Consider the following 20,908-nt stretch of genomic DNA (forward strand, 5'->3'; position numbering starts at 1 on the left):
CTCTCACAGCCTTCTCCAGACTCCTTTTGAAGATTTATGTGTATGCTTTAACTTCATTTTATTAGTGTCAGAGAAGTCACTGGATCTATCCAATGGCTTATCATTAAAAACATACGTTTTTATGGGATAACGTCTTAGGCCAGAGTTTTGTGTGAGAGCCAGTAAAGTTTTAGGGCCTTAGTACAGAGAGAAAAACACTGTAGTCCCATAACACTGAGCGGTGAATCAATACACACCCATTCTGCTGAAATCAAAAGTTCTCAAAAAAATCCAAAAAACCGAGGGGGCAGAGTCTGACAGGCCAAATTTATGTTACTTCAGTTATGTCACTGTTAGTTACATCAGTTCAGTCAGTCTTCCTGTAGCTGACAAGAAGTTGGCATAAAAAAGTAAAACAGGCAAAAAAACCCCATCCCGTATTGTATGCTCTGGTTCCTCAGAGGTGCAGCTGTGAGCTCGGCTCTGATCCGGACTGATTCCGTGCGGTCAGCAGATTCAGAAAGATACCAACTAGGACTGTAATGATTGTAGAACCACAACTGTGATTTTTCATTAAGGCTTCACTGTGGCTCATTTAAACTGCAAGTTCCTAGGAGCAGAGCCCTCTTGCATTCGCTCTGTTTATTCTGGTGTGCTGGAAAGAGCGCTCACCTATAGCTCTCTATATGTGCAATTCACACTATGGCAGAATGAAGTAGCCTTTTTGCAGTTAATGCTAAACAAAATGATTCTGTTTAAACCTTAAAACAAAAGAAATAGATGAGGCAAAAATCCTACCATAGGGATAAAATCTGGCAAAACGTGTGACATCTTAAGTATTGTTTTGTGGCAGTTGAGAATAAATGGCAACCATATTATTTATGAGAATATTATTTAAAATAGTTCATATCTACACTTTAAAAAAAGTTAACATTTAAGAATATAGATAAACCCTGTACATTATCCAAAAAATTAAATGTTTCTCTTACATTATTTTTAAAATTAGAATTACAGAGATTCCTTATAGCTACATCACCACACATAAAAATAAAAATTCAAGGTATGTTTCCAAGTCACAGAAACTGCTGAACAAAAGATAGGTTTTCTGGCATGGTATGGCTGTTTTATGCCATAATCTGTTCCTAATTTAACTCAGCTGTCTCAGGGAAGATCATTGTAATTGAAAAGTGATCCTCTGGTAGCAGAGAGCTGGGGAAAAAGAAGTACATTTCTATACCATAGAGATGATTCGAAGAGTGTCTAAAGACATCATATAAGAGATCCTGAGTAAGTGTATATCCTAGTAAAAATGGACTTTGTATGGATCAAATAAAAAGGAACTAAAAGTAAAAACCATCATAGTTTAAGAGCAGAATAAGGTAACTACACGTATACTCTCAAAAGAGGAAGTAATGTGCAAATAAGGCGAATTAAATGAACTATAAACTCTCTCAAGTTAAATGTAAGCCCTCAATGAGGCAGGCCAAAGGAGAGTCTGAAGAGCAACATGTTAAAGGCATAAAAATTAATAATAAAAAGATCTTTCAAAATACATCAGAAGAAATGATCAAAGCATAAAAGGAGCATCAAGGAAGGTAGACCACAAAAGCAAAATGAACTATTTATATCTGTGTTCACTAGAGAAGTGTCAGGGAGATTTTATTATTTGCAGATGAACTCTCTTAAACCGAATCAGCACTAGAACAAACTGATATATTAAACATTGCCAAATTGCTAAGAGCAGATGATATTTGTCCACTGAGTTCTAGGGGAATGCAATTATGATGTTGCTAAAGAAATAATTATTGAGCATATTCTACTGCTTAACTCAGCACCCACACAAGAGTTAGAGAAGGTAAGAAATGCAATTCCCCCTTTGGAAACTATAGGAGATACAGTAAGCCTGTATGGAGAAATTGAAAGCAGCTATAATCAGTGACAGAATTAGTAGGCATTTAGGTAATGGTAATTTGGGTAAGAGTTATGTCTTAACACTTACAGAGAAAGCAAGCCTTACAAATTTATTAGAAGTTTCTGAAGGAAATTAAGGAAGAGGGATCAAGTGATATCCCTGTGCAAAGAAAGTCCTCCAACTATTTTATCCAAATGCTTTGAGGAAACTAGGTTACGAGAGAAGGTCCTCTCATACATTAATGATCCATCAAAAGTAGGAAACAGATGATAATATTAGTGAATTTTCACCATGGAGGGACTCTCCAGAGCATCTCAAAAAGACTTGGCAGATTACCAGTAGTTTTAGGTGATAATGTTTGTTGATGATGCCAAATTACTGATACTAGTCAGTTCTAAAGCCCGTAACACCATTTCTGAGTGGAAAAGAAGGTAAACAAACACAAACTAACACACAATACATAAAACAGGGGGGAGGACAGCTTTAGCTGTTTATACACAGTGATGGCTATGACTGAGAGCTTGGAGTTAATGGTTGAAGAGCAGAGAGCAACAGAAACAAGAAAAAATCCCCAACATTAAGCTACTGTGCAAATCCACAGTGTGCCCAACACCTGGAGTCCTGCATGCAGTTCTTACTCCATCTCAAAGAAAACTACAAAAGGCACAGAGAGGGGCAAGAATCATCAGAGGTAAGAAATTATTTTCATACCAGGAGGAATACAGAGTCTTGAGACAGCTGAAGCCTTTAAAACCAGAAATGGGGCAGAGACTATGAGTAAGAAAAGAACTGCTTTTATTTCTCACAATGCAAGAACTAGGGGTTGCCCAGTGAATTTATTGGTTAATAAGTTTAGAGCAAAGACAAAGAAGGGCAATGCCTGATGAAGCTGTGGGATTCACTACCTGAGTGCCAAAGGTGTAAGTTGGTTAAAAAAAAACTTTGAAAAGTTCATGCCTGGGTAAGTATCCTGGAGGCTTTTACACAGGATGGGTCAGATACAGCTGTTGAGATCTACTGACTCAGCAGGGCAAGGCTGGCTCTCAAACTCCTCTGCTCCTGGTTCTCTTCCTTACGCACCCACCACCGGGGAACAAGAGGAAGGTGGGCAAGATAAGGCTGCAGCCTGACCTGGGGAAGCTGTTCTTCAGCTCCTGAGCCTGGCTGTGATTGCAGATCCTGTGAGGTATGGCCAGGTAGGTGCAGGTTACTCAGCACAACTGAGGTGGATACCCAAATAGGGAAATGCTAAGTGAAGCTTTATGACTTGAAACACAAACACAGCAAGTGACCCTAGATGACGGCTAGCTGTACCCCATGATCCAACCAGTTGCTCTAGTATATAACATAATGTATGTAATATAATGCAATGTGACTGAAACTGCAACTGCTAGCTCTGTAACACTGAGAGTAATATCTAAAAGTTACATTTTGTTTTCATTTCCATTTGAGTAAAATCTATGCTCGCCTGAATGAGGACCATAAAGTCAAATTCTGATAAATGTCATCCTCAAGATTTACTGTTTGCTGTAAAAATAGTAAGTGCAAGAGATCTCCCTCCACACCCTTTTATTTTTCCATTTTAAGAAGAAACATACAGAAGCTCCAATGTATCAGGGACAGCACTGTACTGAACATTTTCATAGCACAATTTCTGAAATGGGTGTCTGGCCAAAGCACAATTCTAATCAGCTAAATCTGTATCTCACATAGGGAATAAGCAGTTATCAACGCACAAAAGTTAGGGTCATTAGAAATGTTTTATAGGGCATGCCTGTTCCTTTAATTGCATCTGTATTTAAATCTGTGTTAGCATCATGCATGTTTTCTTTCCTATCCACAAACTCTTTTTTCTATATCTGTTCTCTTCTGAAGTCTATAATCAAGTTTCAGTTGGATCTTAAAATGCAGAGTTGTGCTTTGGTAAAATAAAACACCAAAAGCATAGCAGCTTTTCACGGTTTTCTTCATTTAGCCTGCCAGAGGAAATCGAATAAAAAAATAATCGGCACTGTCACTTGAAGAAAAGAAAGAAAGAGAGAAGAAAGAAAGAGAAATACTTAAGATGGGCCTTAGCCAGGAGCATTTTATCCTTTATTCATCAGTGGTAAATGAGTCAGATATGAGTTGGCCAGGAAAAGAGCTGCTTTACCCAAAATCTGAGTTTAAAGTGAGTCATCTCTCTCCAAACACCAATATATCCTCCAACATAACTGGCAAGAGTTTCCCGCAAAGAGGCTCTTGCTGCCGCTCTCTTCATCTGGAGGCCTGACCATCCAAAGCTGAAGTCAACAGGATCTCTACCATCAATTCAGTGAAACAGGGTTAGAGATACAGGCCAGAATTATCAGCCTGGCTGACCATCGTGGGAATTAAGAGAAAGTAAATCGGCTCCTGGCATAATGAAGGAACTTTCAGGCTGCCCTGTCAGCCATGGCGCTTTCTGCTCTGATCCTGCCCTACCTGTCACAACTAGCTTTCCCAAACAAACACTCAATGCAAAGGCTTGCAACAGGTCTTCTGAAGGTGGCCCCCATCTACAATGGGGGGAGGAGGGGCGCATCTACAGTGGCCTTATCAAGAGGGCTTGAGAGCCCAGATGACTCCTCACGTCCCTGCAGCCCTGTCATTTGCCATAGAAAGGGGCTCGAAAAGGAGCTTTGCATACTTGGTCCTTAATTACAACAAACATAACAAATGTGCAAAAGCAAAGTTGGACTCATGACTACATTACTGCTGTTTGTGTTGTTATGTGCCTATGAAATGAACGTCATGTTTTCGTGAAAGGAATGAAATTATACTGGCCTGGAACCAGGGTGTGCAATGTCAAATCAGTCCCTGGATTTATGATCCCGTGCTGGACTTTCATTCATGCTCAAAGTGCACCCAGGTCCTCTCAGGTCTCCCCACAGCCCAGAGGACCCTCAAAATCAGACCTTCAGGGTGACCATTTTTGATTCCATATTCCTCCTTACACTCAGCAGGAAGAAAACAGAGAGAATGATGTCCAGAAGCCTCAGAAAACCTAACTATCAATTTTGGCCCAGTGGGACAGCACTTATGTTGTCCCATCGCTCTCTGATGGCAATCTGGCTTTGGGTGACTTCTTTGTGGGTTACGAATGTGGAAACAGACTCAGGAACGCATGCGTGCATAGGGTTTTTTTGTGCTTGCTGAAAAATCTCTGCAGCACCACAGAAGATATTTCAAACGAAGCCATTTTTCCACAGAACAATTCATCATGATGGATTCGTCCCTATAAGAGTCCAGAACTGATGAAGTGTAATGAATCTGGCAGCCACATGAATTCCACTTGTGTACATTTCCGCACATCCGTTTTTTTCCATTTCCCTCAGCTCCGCCCTGAAATTCTGTTTTCAGAATGGGCGGAAACTGTCACAGGTTATCAGTAGGTAGGTAATAAATACAATAACTAAGTGCAGCATTAGTCAAAGGGTTATTTTGTTCAAATCATGTAGGATCAGCAGTTGCTCTCAATGGCTGTAGTTTTAAGTGAGTGGAGGCACATAACAAATACAAGTCTTGGTTATTCTGAGCAATGTAAAAATACACAAAATTAACCACACCCTTTTTCAGACAATTTAAAGCTTTGCTTTGTTTGATTGCATTAGTTCCAACACTTTAACTAAAAGTCTTTATAGTTCAGAGCCATGTACACACGAGCAGGCACCTTTCTGTCCTTGGCTAGCAGAAGTGTCTTGTAACTGTCACAAATTTATATGACAAACCTTACATTATTCCTTAGCTGAGCACTGATTAGCACTCTCACAAACCTAAACTGTCTCCTGTTCATCATGGATTCTTCCCCAAGCTTTTATGGATTTGTTTGCAATAATACTAGCACAACAATAGCCATAGCATATTAAAATATAATTACCATCGGAAAGGCAATTATGTAAATACTGTGAACTTTACTAGCTAGCTCTGCTCCCTGTGTGTCCCTTTGAGCCATCTCTGTTATCTCATTGACAGATGAGCACTCCCACTGTTGTGAGAGACGTTCACTCCCAAACGCATCCATAGCTTTTAGCACTGCGCTATTCCCCCTGATGCCTATCAGTTCAGTCCTGATTAAAAGAGCCAATGCGGGAGGCAAGAACCAAATCAAACAAGTAGCTGTCATGACGTAGGAGCCATGGATCCTTCTGGCTCCACTCCCACCACCGCTCTGCCTACCCACAGCTCCCTCCTTTCTCTCCTGTTGTTACACAGCTCTGCTCCACAGCCTGCAGGGAGCTGATGAGTCTCCTTATAAGGCTTTTTTCTCCTTTCCTCCTCCCTCCCCTGTTTTCTTTGTGTGATGGAAACCGAATGGTTCCACTGCATTTTGGGTCTTCCTTTACTGGTGAAGGACAGGAAAGTTTGTCCTTAAAATGGGTAAATAGGAAACTCCAGGAACTTCTGCAGTGGCTTTTTCTGATTCCTAACAACTCCCTGAAGAAATACTGTTTTGTAGATGACACAGTATTCAGTGGCTATCAAATTTTTTCATCTCTAATCAGCAAAAAATAAAACAGCAGTCACTGTATCATTTTCTCAATTTGTGAAATTGAAAGCAATCTTCATTAACGTAAAAAGCAGCTGACAAGCTGGAAAAAACAGCGTTCTCATTCTTTGCTGGTGTACCTTCATCTTGGTACACAGAAAATGTTGGCGCTAATCCTGGTCAGGATTGCTTTAAGTTTTATACTGGCACCGTTCCATTGCTTCCAGGGAAGTAATTTTAATGCTTGTCTAAGATCATTTAATAATGATTTAAGTCCATCCTTATTAAATTTATCTGACCGTGTGTTAAATGCCTTCCTAGAAAATGAAAACTAAAACAGGTTTGAATAGCTTCCAATGAGAAGAATATGGTTGATTACACTTGATCATGTCTATTTTCCTCATATGGATAATGCACTTTTTATGTATTAGAGACCATTAGACATGGGGAGAAAACAAGGTTCTTGTACTAATCATGAACCTTAGTAAAGAATTACAGAGCCCAAAAAAATACCTGCTAGCATAGAATATCTCTGCTTCCAGTGGCCAAGTGAGAGAACTCAAATCCAGGGATGAAAAATTCCAGGTACCTCAACTAGCAGATAATTTTGAAACAACCCTTAGTCTAGCAGTCTTCATCTCACCTGACTCGAGCGAAAGCCTTGTTCTCTGCAACAATTGCATATGCTTACCTGCTGCCTTCCTGAGGGATACACTGCTCAACATCCACTGAAAGGGAGGCCATAGCAGATACCGTTTCTGTCTCCTCCCTCTCTTGTTTCTGAGACTCAGCCAGAGCACAATTCACTGGCACAGAGTATGGCTCCACTGACTTCCAGTACTTGCCTAAGGAAAACACACATAATAATTTATGGGAATTTTAGCTAGCATGGTGCTACAAGCATAGTAATCACTTAGTTCAACACTGGCTGATTATAATTTAAAATCACTGCGGTGTAAGCAGTACAGTTGAAACTTCAGGCTGCAGTGAAGAGGTATATTTCTGAACCTAAGAATGCCAAGTTGGAAAGTGCTTTCATTCCAAGGGCTGTGTCACACCCTTCCCCAGAAGGTAATAAACTGGAGGAGTAACACACAGGCTAATGAACTCATACTGTCAGACAAGCTATTGGCTTTATCTACACAAGGTGAAGGGAGTTCAGGGCAGGGTTAATACCTAGAAGATCTGATATGGCAGACAATTGATGCATATACAGCAAATAGGACTAGAAAAATGAACATTGTTGTGTAACGTGCTCACACAGCACTGTCTTGAAAAGGAAAAAATTCAGAAATGCCAGCTCGTACCGAAGTGATGTTGCCAGAACAATCAGGTTTGTTAGTCCTGGATGTTCTTTCTCCTCCAACCTCAGGGCGTATACTAGAACAATAATTTATTTAAAACTTTCATATATGAACTGGCTGTTGCTGGAAAGCTGCCAGATATCATAAGGAATAGAGCTTTCTGGTTTGCTGCGTAAAAACACAGCAGTGGATTAAAAGCATGAGTATTCTCAGCTTTCTGCCTGTAACAGAAGAGACAGTAAGAAGCTTCTCGAGCAACACAAACAATAATGGCAGGTGACTCATCGTCAACACCTAAAATGGTCTGCTACTGCAGTGCTATTAAGAAACAGAGGTTGATTAGTGGTAACCAGGTGAACAAGTAAGAATTTACATATGTATTTCTTACAGTCCAGTAGTCCACTGAGCACTCACTAATTGCCAGGTGGATGACACCTGGAAATTAGGAGCTTTGGGAAGGCTGGGAGCTCTGGACCAGAGCTTATTCAGTGTTTAGCAAGAAGCTTCCAGCAGCTGCTGCAGAGGTTGGGTCAGGGTACTTATCTGGGAATTAGGCGGAGGGTTTCAACAGCTGTGAAAGAGAGGGGATCAAGTAGGGGACTTTTCCGAGGGCTAAAAGGAGGATTTTGGCAGCTGGGCAGCAGGCTGAGTCGAGGTGCTTATCCGGAGGGTAGCTGGAGGCTTTGACAGCTGGGAGGCCAGGCCAGCGGTGGTGCTGCCTGTGCTGCACAAAGGCTGCTGAAAACTCCCTCCTTGGTAACACAGCTCTCAACACAGTTTCAGGCTTTTCAAAAGATGAACTTTTCCCTCCAGTGAGAAAGCAGCTGTCAATAAAGCCTGAAAATGTCTTCATTCAAAAACATCATTGCAAGATGAAAGCCCAAGTCAATGTGCAAGAACAACCAGCGAGCATGGCCAGCGTGTTTCTTTGAACTCTAATAGTGTGCACGTTTGAGTAGTTAGCAGAATCCTTAAATAACGGGGACCTTCTGGGGATAAAATGTAAAGTGTATTAAGTATCCTACAAAGTTGAGATTAAGTGTTAGGAGGTTGGCTTCACTCCAAAAGCATGAAAGACACAGCTAAAAAGTTATGTACATAACAGTAGGCTCAATGATTGGAGCCTGGCAAATTTTATAAAAACAAGACAAAAGTATTCTCTATTATTACTCTGCTCAGAGACCATATTCTCTATTCATTAAAAAATACACTAAAAACAAACAAAAAAGTTATATGAGCATTCCACAATGTTCTCACAGATCATATGTGCAAAAGTCAGTCATTGCAATATACACCCAATTCAAACCCTATAATTTATGAGCTAAATGTTCACAGAGTGGGTGGGGTTTTTGTTGCAGAACAGATGTGCAAGAAAATCAAATCTGTTGGCATGGGAATAATACCCCCTCTTGCCTATAAAAGAAATGAACCCATGTTCACTGCTGGAGTTTTCAAGGGCTTTTATTCGTAAAATAAAATATTAGTAACCAGCTACCACTGTGTTGTTCTCCTGCAGCAACAATAAAACAGCATCAGTGAGGATTGCTACATCGCATTCGTTCATTCACACACAGGCTCACACACCAGCTGCCCCCTAGATCCTGACTTTCTTGTAACACTAAAACTCAGGGCCAATTCAAGCATATTAGTGGGCTCTCTGTGCCCATTTAACTGCCCTTCACTCCCAAGTGATCTGTGATTTTCCTTCTTTCCCTGCATTGAGAATTGTGTTATGAGAGGGGCTTCAGCAATAAAGAGGGAGAGCAGAGTCAGGCCAGGAAGCAGGTGGCAGCATCTATGCTGCAGTGGAGAGTCTTGGAGAAGGGGAATGCATGGCAGGGTGTTTGTGGTTTGTGGGAGGAAATTTTAAAGCAGTCCCAATTAGGAATAGCATCCAGGTAGCAGCAGGTACCTCATGCAAAGAGTGCTTTCTGATGCTTGTGAAAAAGCAATGGTAGATTTTTCTTTAAAATCAGAAAGCTGTACCTTACACCTGTGGTAAGCAGAACAGCTTTGCAAGCTATAAAGAACAACATTTATATGTTGTGCACAAAACGTACGGGGCTTGCATGTGTGCTCAACCAAAAGATTTGTAGGCAAAGTCTTGTGGAACGGAGAGGCAATCACAGCATGCAGCTGCAAAGAAGCTTTGTTAGAAACCCTAGGTATGCTGTGGATTGACAATTAAATGAGCTCAAAAAGCATCTGCCTCAAACTGCTCACATCTCTGAAAATGTCATTTCTACTGGAATGTGAAATTCTACCAGTCCTGTTACATTCATTGAGAAGAACTTGGTGGAGCTCAGGGGAAAGAATGAAGCATACTACTGGTTTCATTCATACAAAACTTGAAGAGCAATCACGGCTTGCAAGAACAAACTATGAAACCAAATCAGTCTTCTAGGTATGCTTTGGCTTTCAGCATGAAAATGTGCTTAAGTCTCCCTCAAAGATTTGTGGGAGCACTGATTATTACCAGGAAATAATAAAAGTGAATGTTTCTGTCACTGCTACAGGCATTTGTAATTGCCTTTCACAGATAGATTCGGACATGCCGTACCATGGCTTGCTTGAAAAAAACAGTTTGGGGGTGGTATTCAAGCTAGTGAACAGGACTGTTTAGAAATAGCATATTACATGGGTGTGGGAACTACTACTTCCAAATGTATTATATTTCCAAAGAAGCTTTGGATCACTGTCACAAACAAAACATTTATACAAATTCCATTCTAGTTAGAAAAAAGTTGTTTCCTCTCATTGTCTAAGTAAGTATTGTATCTTCAATTTTTTGCAGCAAACACAGAAGAGGGACTTTTTTTGTCTAAAATATTGCTAATATTCATTATCAATGTTGGATCACAGAAATACAGACTCAATATACATGCAAGCAATCATTCAAACAAATCAGGCTTTCTCAGGATCTCTCGAGGTGCTACCCCACAACCTAATGCTTTTCAGCCCGCATAATTCCCTCTAATATTCAACGTGTACTTGCTTCTCTTAATTCCATCTAAATATGCATCCCCTATAAAGCTGCACTAAACTTCCCCAGTGCTCCTTTCCGTCATCCAAGCACATTCCTCTCTAATACTTGGTCTCTCTCCAGACAAAATGATGTATGCATAACCTTTTAGGTAATAGCTGGAAGAAAAGACAGAATATTGTGTATAAATAACTCCAAACCCTGAGCAGTCTGACTTCGTTTCAGGAGAACAGTCCACTGGACTGCTGTGACTGTACCAGCTCAGCTCAGACCTAAGCTTGTTCTGAACAAGCAAAGTTAAGCCACTCTGCAGAGCTCTGAACTACATTTTTAGACACACACTACATATTTGTTCCTAAATCCATTCCTTCTTTCTGAACTGCCATCATTTGTGTGTATTTCTAGTAAGACACTATGCCTTTCTGAAGCCAGTATTAATTATTTTTTTTCTCAATTCACCCTTTTTTTGTTTCAGATCCATTTTCATTAAATACGTGTCTTATTTCAAACAGAATTGCATATTCTTTCTTAATGTCTGTGGCCTGTATGCAGCTTTCCGTCCTTATTATCATTTGCAAATCTTCTCTATCTTGCATAGTACATGAATTTCCTTAACTTGCTGATTTCTTCCAGACCATTAACAGGAGATTTTTAGGAAGGTACTAACTCATGAGCTACCCTAGGACGTACCACCCAGCAAAAATGACTTGCTGGAATTTATCATATACAGTTGATTTACTTAGATCATTTGCATATCTGGGTGACTACTGTATATGAAGGATGAATTATATACCTACGATGAGTTTTAATTGCCACTTTACAACTAAAATCAGCTTGATAATTACCACATGATCAATGGATAATACATGGTGTCCCTTTTAAAAACTGCATTTATTTTATACAGATGAATCCCAATTATTTGTGATTCATATAGCATGAAGCAAAACATTTGTTATCCATTTGTTATTGTTAAGGAGCCAGCAAACAGTAGAAGTCAGGAAGCTCTCACTGCCTCGGTAAAATGGCAGAGAGCAGAAGATTAGAGAATTTAAGGGAAGTCTGCTCAGTTGGATTAAGGCAACTGATGGCAAAGAGAAAATTTTTCAGTGAGACCAGAGCAAATGCCCTAAAGCATCTGGGTAGTAAAGGCTTGGGGCCAGGGCGCACAAGTGAAGCAATCAAATACCCTCTGCATCAGAAACAGAATAAAATCATGTATTTGTTAGCATTGTTTCATGGATCAGTGCCTATTTTGAGCTTTTTAACTTTATCTCAAGCTCCTATACATCTCAAAGCGAGTAACTTGTAAAGGGCTGCACAAACAGAATCTGAAGAAACTATTTTTTAGAGCTGTAATTTACCTGTCTGTTCCTGTCCCTCACTGACAAACATCTATTTCATCCAAGCTGCTCTGGAATGGAAAGATTTGGGAATATTCAGGAATCAGAAAGCTCTAAATCATTTCAATGGGTTATTTTTTCAGGGCTAAATACATAGCAGAAACTAAGAGATGTCAAAGAAACAGAAAAAAAAGCATATATATATTCTAGACACAGCATGTTGGTTTATACACAAAACATTTGCTCACTCTTTCCTCTGAAACAATAGTTTAATGTCTGTGACGTTAATTAATAATAAAAAATACCCCAAACCCACCAACCCAAACTGAGAAACATACTTTGAATTTCAGTGGTCTTTTTTAAAGAAGCTATTGCATTCATATTGGGGATTTGGTGCACAATATCTTCCGGGAGAGGCTCCAGCTGCAAGAATAAAATAGAATAATATAAATTTTCAATAAGCCACAGGGAAGTAAAACAAACTGAAACAATCTAATCCTCAGGAAAAGCTCAGCCCAAGAACTGGTTAACATTTTGCTGGTATCAGTTCTAAAAGTATAGCCATGATTTTGTTTTCTGTTTTCCAGCCATGTAATTGAATTCCAAGGGGCTTTTCTATTGGCTGCAAGACTAATCTATGGAGTCTCTGAAGCAGGTGCATGTCTGTGTATTATTCATTAAAAAAATGCTAGTTATTTGTGTAATTTTTGTAGGTTCCTCACAAACCAAATTCCACTGCGTCTGTATACGCAGCTGGGCACTCCAAACAAAACCTTGCTGAAGCCACACTGGAACCAAAGTGTGCACTCTATTATCTTTATTTTTCTGGTGTTATTACATCTAACCATCTTACACATTTTAATATTTTTAGGGAAAGCCATAAAACACAGCTGCTTTTACTAGCTTTACATTAATTTCAAACAAAGTAGTAGATAAAAAATGGTTATGCAGATCAGCAGTAAGAGTTCTCTAAGTAAGTTTTTTATAGTCAGCTGCATTTTAATTAGCCAGTTTTAACTGTATAGTCTTTATGTAGGGCTGCATCATAGTAAATTAGCAGAAGGAAGCGTTCAGTTACTGCACAGTTATTTTTGCCCTGCAATGGATAGATATACCAAGCAAATTCTATTTTGAAATTAATCCACGTGCTTTTTTGTCCACCTCCTAGAAAAAGGGTAAAAGATTGTTTGGGCTAAACGCCTCTTCTTGTACTATAATAACTATATTCTCCTTGAACTATGCTTAGAGTCCAGCCAGTTTTTCCGCTTCCCTGCATAGCCTGCTAAGGCTGCTTCCTGCGGAGCCAGGAGTAGCAACCGTGTCAAGGTAGACAAGGAAGAGTGATATCAATACCAATCTCTCTTCTCTAAAGCTAAGGAAGTTCAACCATCGTTGACAGGAGACATCTGTACTGCAGACAAAACTCCTTTCTTAAGCATGCCTTGGTCTACTTTAAACTAGGTCAAGTGAAGCCCACCCAAGGAGCTTCCTCTGTGAAGTTAATAGTTCAGTAGCCATCATACATTGTCCTCCGGGTTGCTACTGCTGCATTGCTACCCACCCAACTAGATAAAATCAGCTTTGATCCAAGTACAGAAAGTGGGAAGGAACTGCAGTGTAGATACTCCCTTAGTAGTTATTTTAAGCAAGCTCAGCTACAAATCCCAGAACTTCTGGGATCTTACCATTATGATCAGCAGCAAATGCCTGTCAGTGATAAAGACATTGCAAATATCACCAGTCTTTTGGAGTCCTGGTAACTAAAATGAATAGGGCTGTTCATGTCATTATTTCCTTAGAATCCCATAGGGGATTGCAGCTGGAAGATTTCCTTGTGGCTACAAACAATAGCACTATGGGTTTTTTTCAAATAGCATAAATCACTCCATTCTGGGCAGTGAGCAAGTGTGCATAGAAGTGCTGGTAGGATCTAACTGGGTCCCAACTCTACTTGGTTACCGAGGAGGCCAAACTGCAAAGGAAGATTGTTGCTATCTAATATGTATCATGGATTAGAACGAAGAAAGCAATTACAGTAAAAATAACATTTATAGATACATTTGCAATTTTTAAACCACATTTACTTCACGATCTTCATAGGTTACTCTGTTTGGTAACTCTTGCAGGTACCTGGGGGAAAACTGTGTGTTTATGAAAATGCCTACCAACAGACCAAGCTTCACAGATTTTAAAACAATAATCTGTACAATAATCTTAATAATCCATACCTTGGGTTATATAGATAAATAGCACTTGCTTTTATCACTTGTTACTTTCTGTTTAAAGCAATCTACCATTTGGCCAGGAAGAGAACAAAATCCTGAAGTTCTGTTTGGTTGTACTGGGTGCAGGAACACAGAAGGGGAAGTGAACAATAGCTTAAGGTTCTGTTTTGACAATTTCCTAATTCCTAAGGCTTTGACAACCATTTCACTCCCCTGAAGTAGGACAAAATAGCTCCAGGCTATAACAATAGGAATAATAGTACAAGGTAAGGAATTGCCAGACTGCAAGATCTGAGACCTGTGTCTTGTTTTGCCTTTGAGTACCTTGAGATTCTTTCTGCAGACCTCTTGTACTAATTATTAAGCTGGGAGCAGCTGATGCAGAGATAGACAGAGGAGATTTCCTATTAAAAGGTGAATATTTTGTTGCCTTCTTCAGAGCTGGATTTTTGCAGGAGGCAAAAAATTGTCTTGATTTTTCCTAATATATCAATGACACCTCTTTATTTTTCAGTACAGAAATAAATTGTTTAACGAGTAGGATACATTTGAATATTAGACATATCAGATGAATATTTAGAAATGGCAGAGGTGTTTTTAGAAATCAGGATATGATGATGAATTACTAAAGAAAAGAAGAAAAAGTGTCAGACATCCAACAATTATCCCAATCATTACTCCATCTGTTAGCTCTACTAACAGATCTGCAGGTGATGTGAATATAATAGTCATTGATCATTTCCTTAACAATTTTTTCCACAAAACTTTCATGTTGTAACCCAAGCTCAGCTTCTGCTCCAGAGCTATTCTGCCTCCTCACCCTTAGGGATAGCCAGGCAGAACCTGGATCCTCTTCCATATCAGGGAAACCTTATCAGGCTCCAGAAGTAAGTTCATTACGTCATAGACCTTGTTCAGCCCAAATGCAGTACCATTACAAAAACACTGCAGAAATAAAGCCAGTGGGTTATGGCAGCTATTTCTACACACTTTGAAATGAGGCTGTCTGCATTTGAAAGAATGATTTCTGTTGGCAGCTATCCACTGGTTGGATACAACTGTATAGACTGAGGGGTGCCCCCGGAAAATACCAGCAGTTAGACCCAACAGCGAACAAAAGAAATTACTCTACACCTGGCATATATGGCACCATCACCTTCCCTCCTACACTTAGTGGCATTCAGATCATGAAGTCTATTAAATCTGGAGGCTAACAGAAAGGAAGCTGAAAAAAGCACTGGAAGTACACTGTCAGGAAAGAAATCTTTCAGAGAAGAGCAGCTCAAGTCAGTGCAGAAATAACCAAACCACTGGAGAGACAGTTTGGACCAGACACAAAGGGTCACATTTTCAAAGCTTTTACATGGCTGAATTGGGCTTTTGTGCCCAAAGTAGCAGATGAAAGTAGAAACTGTGTCCACTAATAATTTTCAAAGTAGGAAAAACAATGTAAGTGGGCAAAAATCACTCAGGCCGCCAAAGTCGGCCAGAGGCATATCAACAAATGCTTGAAGAAGGAATTAATGACGGAAATTTCACGTGCCCAGAAGGTGATCTGAAATGATCCTTGGGAACATGGAGAGAATCTGAAACTACAGCAGTCTGCACTGAGCTGGAAAATCTAGAAAATCTAACAATATCTGTATTGTCCTTAGCACTGTCATGTCTTAAAGCACCAAGATTAGCTTCAGTGAAGATTATTGTAGAGTGCAGTTAGAGATAACTGAAAAGTGAGACAATTGCAAGCATAAGGTAAGGAGCATAAAGAGTCCTGACAGAAGCAGAGGAAAGGGAGAAGGCAGACAGGCTCCTCAGGGATGTCTAGGCTGCAGGAGGAAGCGCTACAACCTCCCTTTCCTGGATAAACTGTGCAAGAAGCATATCAGCACCAAGACTGGGCTTTGTTGCTCCTAGGGTTGCCTATGATTACAGAGGACTAAGTTCAAAGATCTCACAGGTCCTCTGTGTTCTTATATTAGCAATCTTCTCAAAGTTTCTGCACTTTCTGTTTGTATATAAGCACTTTAGGCAGGTATTTTTGTGATCCACTGTTACAATGCGGTACATAAACGAGTCAGTTTTCAGTAGGGAATAGGTTCAAAGGCACAAAGGGTCATTAGCACTTACCAGTCCCCAAAAAACAAGGAATGCCTTGGAGGTATGTAACTTTGGAATCAGAATATTCTCTGTTTCCTTGGCCAAACCACTTCCTGACTAGCACTGCCCACCTTGGGGACTTTGATGTCACCATCCTGACCTCTGGCACATACATTGCTGCTGTTTCCTACTCCATCTAATTCTCTATTTCTGGGCCAATTTCTGGACTCTGGGTTTATGCAAGCAGCAGTTGACAGGTGGCTTAGACTCAGTGTTAATTATTTTCTAGTATTAGACTCAGATTAACAATGAGGATGTGAGATTGTGACCAAGTTTACCATGCAATTTAAAATTGATCTCAGGCCATATTCACTTCCATGAATATCTCCATTTTGGAGAGAGAAATGCTTACCTGTTCTGGCAAATAACCCCTTTTTAACGCAGTCCAGGCCCTCTTGGCAGAGCTCACTGCCTAACTGGCCAGCAGCCCCAGATTCACACTGAATTCCACAAAGGAGAAAAATGCCAACTTTTCATCATCAGCAGGAAAGCTGCAGAGTACGAGCTTTCCACTTAAATTACCATCCCCTCCTAAATGCCAGCTCAACAGATTGCAAGAAAGAAGCACATACTTCACACTCTGCAAGAAAATCGTCCAGTATAAGTTTTCAAGCATGCTTGGGAGCCAACCAATCACAATGTTTTGTCAAATTCTACTTCAGACTGAAATTCAAGCCAGAAGAATATTTACTAGAAGATGTTAAATTTAGTCACTTAGAAATGTTTTTGCACTTAGGGCCAAATTCAGCCTTGGCCGTCACAGTCAATGAGAGCAGACATGCATCTTCTGTGTGCCTTTGTTGCAGGGTCCCGCTGGGCAAAGCACACTGTGGACTGCACTTCTCTGTTTCCTCTATGCAAAGAAGAGCATGACCCCGTCTGTGACTAATTATCACTTGTTATAGACCATGGCAAACTGCTGTACCATGTAGATAGAGCTAGGAGACACTGCCCAAACCTGTAGACAGGTCAGAGGGACCATGATGTGAGACTGACTTCTATGTCCCATGGAAATATCCCACCTGGCTGCTTGAAAAGGGATGGTGTGAAGGAAGAACTAAATCCTCAGTTTTTGACTCAAAGAGTTTTGTGCTTGAAAGAATCCTTCCTCATTCCCTCTGGCTGCATAAGAACACCCAACAGAACACATGGAAATTTATGTTGGAAATAAGATGCAGGATTTAGGATACTGAACTCAAGGAAAGCTTATCCCTGAGGGCTTTTTAAATCCAAGTAGTGCCTCTTCAAAAGTAATGTGGAAGAAAGAAACCAGAACCTATCCTTGCATGTATAGAGCAGCCTTACTCACCACCACCTGGCACCAAAAGGCAGAGCAGAGGTCTTTATAGCACTGAAGCTAGGACGGACAAATTAGTTTGGAATTTCCATTCTCCATGGCAAAGATTTTGGGGAAAGATCTCAATATTCAACCCAATTTTCACACACTTCTTGGAATAACATACAAATCTTAACATTTAATGGTTTTCTTAATTGAAGTAATATATAAATCTATATATGCTTTAAAAATAAGTATTTGAAACTATACAACCAATCTGCGAAAAACTGTAGAATCATTTCAAGAGTATCACAATAAATGAGAGAACTGACTTTTAAGCATGAGTATATCATCATCTCAGAAATGCTTAGGTTTAAAAGCAATGCCTCTTTTCTAATTATCTGAATCCATCATTTCCTTTGTTTTGACAGGTGCTCTTTTAATGGACAAGTTCTCAAATCATGTTGAGAAAATTCAGGGATATGTTAAAGCAACTGATGCTCATCCTGCCTTTTTACCTGCCAGAAGGATTTCCATGTTTTCATTTTGGATTTCAAGGGAATCCAGCTGCTTAATCTCTTCTCACCTCTTAGGAAGATTTCCTTCCAAGGAGATAACCTATGGTGCTCCTAATTAGCTCTGCAAATGGTCAAATGGATTTTTCTCAAAGTGACATGGAAATTTTCTGCTTGTACACAGAAGCATGGACAAGAAAACCTGAGACCTTGAGAACTTTTTTTTTAAAATAATTTTATGTGTCAACTTTCTAATTAATAATTTCCTTTTCAGTTTTCTCATCATTTAAGGAGGGATTCACACAAGCAAACCAGATTGAGCCATTTCAGATACTATAGGGTGTCTTGCCTAATCTCCAGTTCCCACTCAGAAAGGGTGTGGATCTCCTCTAAGTTCTGTGTTAGATCTACCATTCCTGGGGTGATGTCCTGGATACCCTAAGGTATCTAAAAAGGCACTAGGCACCTCTATTTAGAGAACTGGGTCTTAGAAAGAAACAATTAACAATAGAAGTACCTCCAATCAGAGAAAACCAACAATTATAATCCCATTTGTTTTTCTGTCAAATTAATGTTCAAATTAATGTTCAAAAGTACTTCTGCAGAGAAGTTCAGAAGTATTGACCACACATAGATGGGGCTGATAGCTCATTTAAATTCTGAGCTCTTCCAAGAAAAAGAGACCTTTTTAATAGTTTTTTTGGTTAGTCTTCAAAATCAACAACTGTATGCAGGAATTTCCTGTGCCATGCTCAAGTTATTTAAAGAAGATTAACTTGATAGTGTATTCTTTTCCTAGTGGCTCCACTTGAATTTGCTAAGAGAAGAGTAAAAAGTTATCTTGCTAAACAGATCACTGTGCTACAGGCGACATATAACTAAGAGCAAAATATATCTATTTTGGATGTCAACCTATTTTCCTTCTTGGTGTTCAGAGACAAATAAAAAAAGAAAGCATTTTTCACTTCTAAGTTTGATGTTACCTCTGCATATGAAACCAGCTCTCCATGAAAGTTGGAAGTTGTGGCTAGTTTTACAATTACTCTTTTTTAAAAATGTTATTCTGCTGGTAATAGAACATATGAAGCAGTGACTTTCTGTATTGACAAGTCCTGGCCAAAAACAACAAAAGAAAAGAAAAAGTTTTCAAAAAAACCTGCAAAATGTTTATGAATTCTAATCCTCAGCACATGAATAAATACATCTGACAAACTGCAGAGTACCTTACAAAGGCCTTTCCCAACCTTTCTAATTTGAGTTCAATTACATGTGTAGTGTTTAGAAACTGAAGTTCATCTTGCCAATGTTTTTAAACTAGGCTTGCACTACATACCATTATTTGTACAAGTGAAGGGCAGATAATAAGTTATAATTATCCTATTAATCACCTGTAAAGAATTGCATTCAAGGAAGAATGCATCCTCAAATTACAATAATTGGTTGTTTGACGAGAAACATTTTTTTCTGTCCTTGGCAGGAACACACTTGGAGTTTGCTGTGCAAGTTCATGAATATTATGCTGAAATCAAGCAATGTATATGCTATGGGCCATGTGGTGTAGATTGCCATAAATCTGTAGATGTCAACAGACGTGCTGATTTCTAACTGCTAACTGGGTATCAGACTTCCTCATTAGTGTCTGCTCCTCGGCAACACCTTTACTTATTCTTTTAAGCAAACATCAGTTTCTTATGGTAGTGCTGGTAACAACATCCTCTCTGGAGTATTTTTCTCTTCTTAGCAGCCACAGCATATTTTCTCTTTGAAATTCTGCTGCACCAGACCATTTAATGCATGTCCCTGAAGACAAAGCTTTGAGTAAGAGCACATGAGCATAATGCTTATTGCATGAGATGTTTCAAGTTATTAATGATCATATTCTTTTATGAGTGAATTAAAAATGGCTGCATGGTTATATTTGTCTTTATTCTCAGTTATTGAATTTTTGTCTCTCCTGAAATTTGCTTAGCTACATTTTGCAAACAGATAGACTCACAGTTTATCTAATTTCCCAGTCTCTAGTTACTCTAAAATAAAATGGAAGAAAGCCTCTATTCCAGTACACTTATCTCATTCCTTTTTCTCACAACCAATATTTTTGCTTGGATAATGGCTAGTCAGTGACAGCAGAAATAGTAGTTGGGTGGGATATAGTGTTAAAATAAAACAAGGCAGTTTTCATAAATGGGTAGCACCACCAAATGGTCACAACTGGATAGAGGGACCCAGGTACCTACACAGAGGAAGACACATCATATTACCAGCATTGTACCATTTGCATTAGTCCCACAAGGGTGCAAATTTCAGAGAATGGGTTTAGAAGGGCTATGAAAAGCCACTGATGCCATAAGATACTACCACAGGGAAGATGAGGACAGAGAATATCAATGAGAGTGCCCTGGAATGGCAGCTGATCAGGAAGGCAATGCTGCATTCACTAACATTGTCAAATACCTCAAGCTAGGTTTTGTAATCCATATTTCAGCACCTACATAAAAGGACCAACATTGAGCTGAGCATCTATTTCAATAGTGCATGTCACCACACTGGAAAACTCTCCTTATGGGACTTGTCAAAGGTAATAGTAGATAAAACCCCATGAAAGCTTTTTTGTGTGTGTGTGGACATGTCTACTTCTTTAAATTTCTGAGAATATTTTTGAAAAAGCTATCACTTTATTAATTGCATGTATAATGTAAAAAATAATAAG

The 20,908-nt window shown here is 39.4% G+C and overlaps 1 protein-coding gene across 12 annotated transcripts in view; it reads right to left on the minus strand.

Moving 5' to 3' along the window:
* HDAC9 (histone deacetylase 9) overlaps positions 1-20,908 on the minus strand; it is a 499,339-nt gene that overhangs the window by 8,763 nt on the left and 469,668 nt on the right. For 11 of the 12 annotated variants that reach the window (XM_076331372.1, XM_076331379.1, XM_076331374.1 and 8 more), the window contains 2 exons: positions 12,364-12,448; positions 7,090-7,243 (listed from right to left, as the gene is read on the minus strand). In XM_076331372.1, coding sequence (XP_076187487.1) covers positions 7,090-7,243; positions 12,364-12,448 — 239 coding nt within the window. The remainder of the gene's footprint in view (positions 1-7,089; positions 7,244-12,363; positions 12,449-20,908) is intronic. The other variant, XM_076331380.1, reaches the window with a different exon arrangement.

This window comes from Aptenodytes patagonicus, chromosome 2 (genome assembly GCF_965638725.1).
Source record: "Aptenodytes patagonicus chromosome 2, bAptPat1.pri.cur, whole genome shotgun sequence".
Lineage (NCBI taxonomy): Eukaryota > Metazoa > Chordata > Aves > Sphenisciformes > Spheniscidae > Aptenodytes > Aptenodytes patagonicus.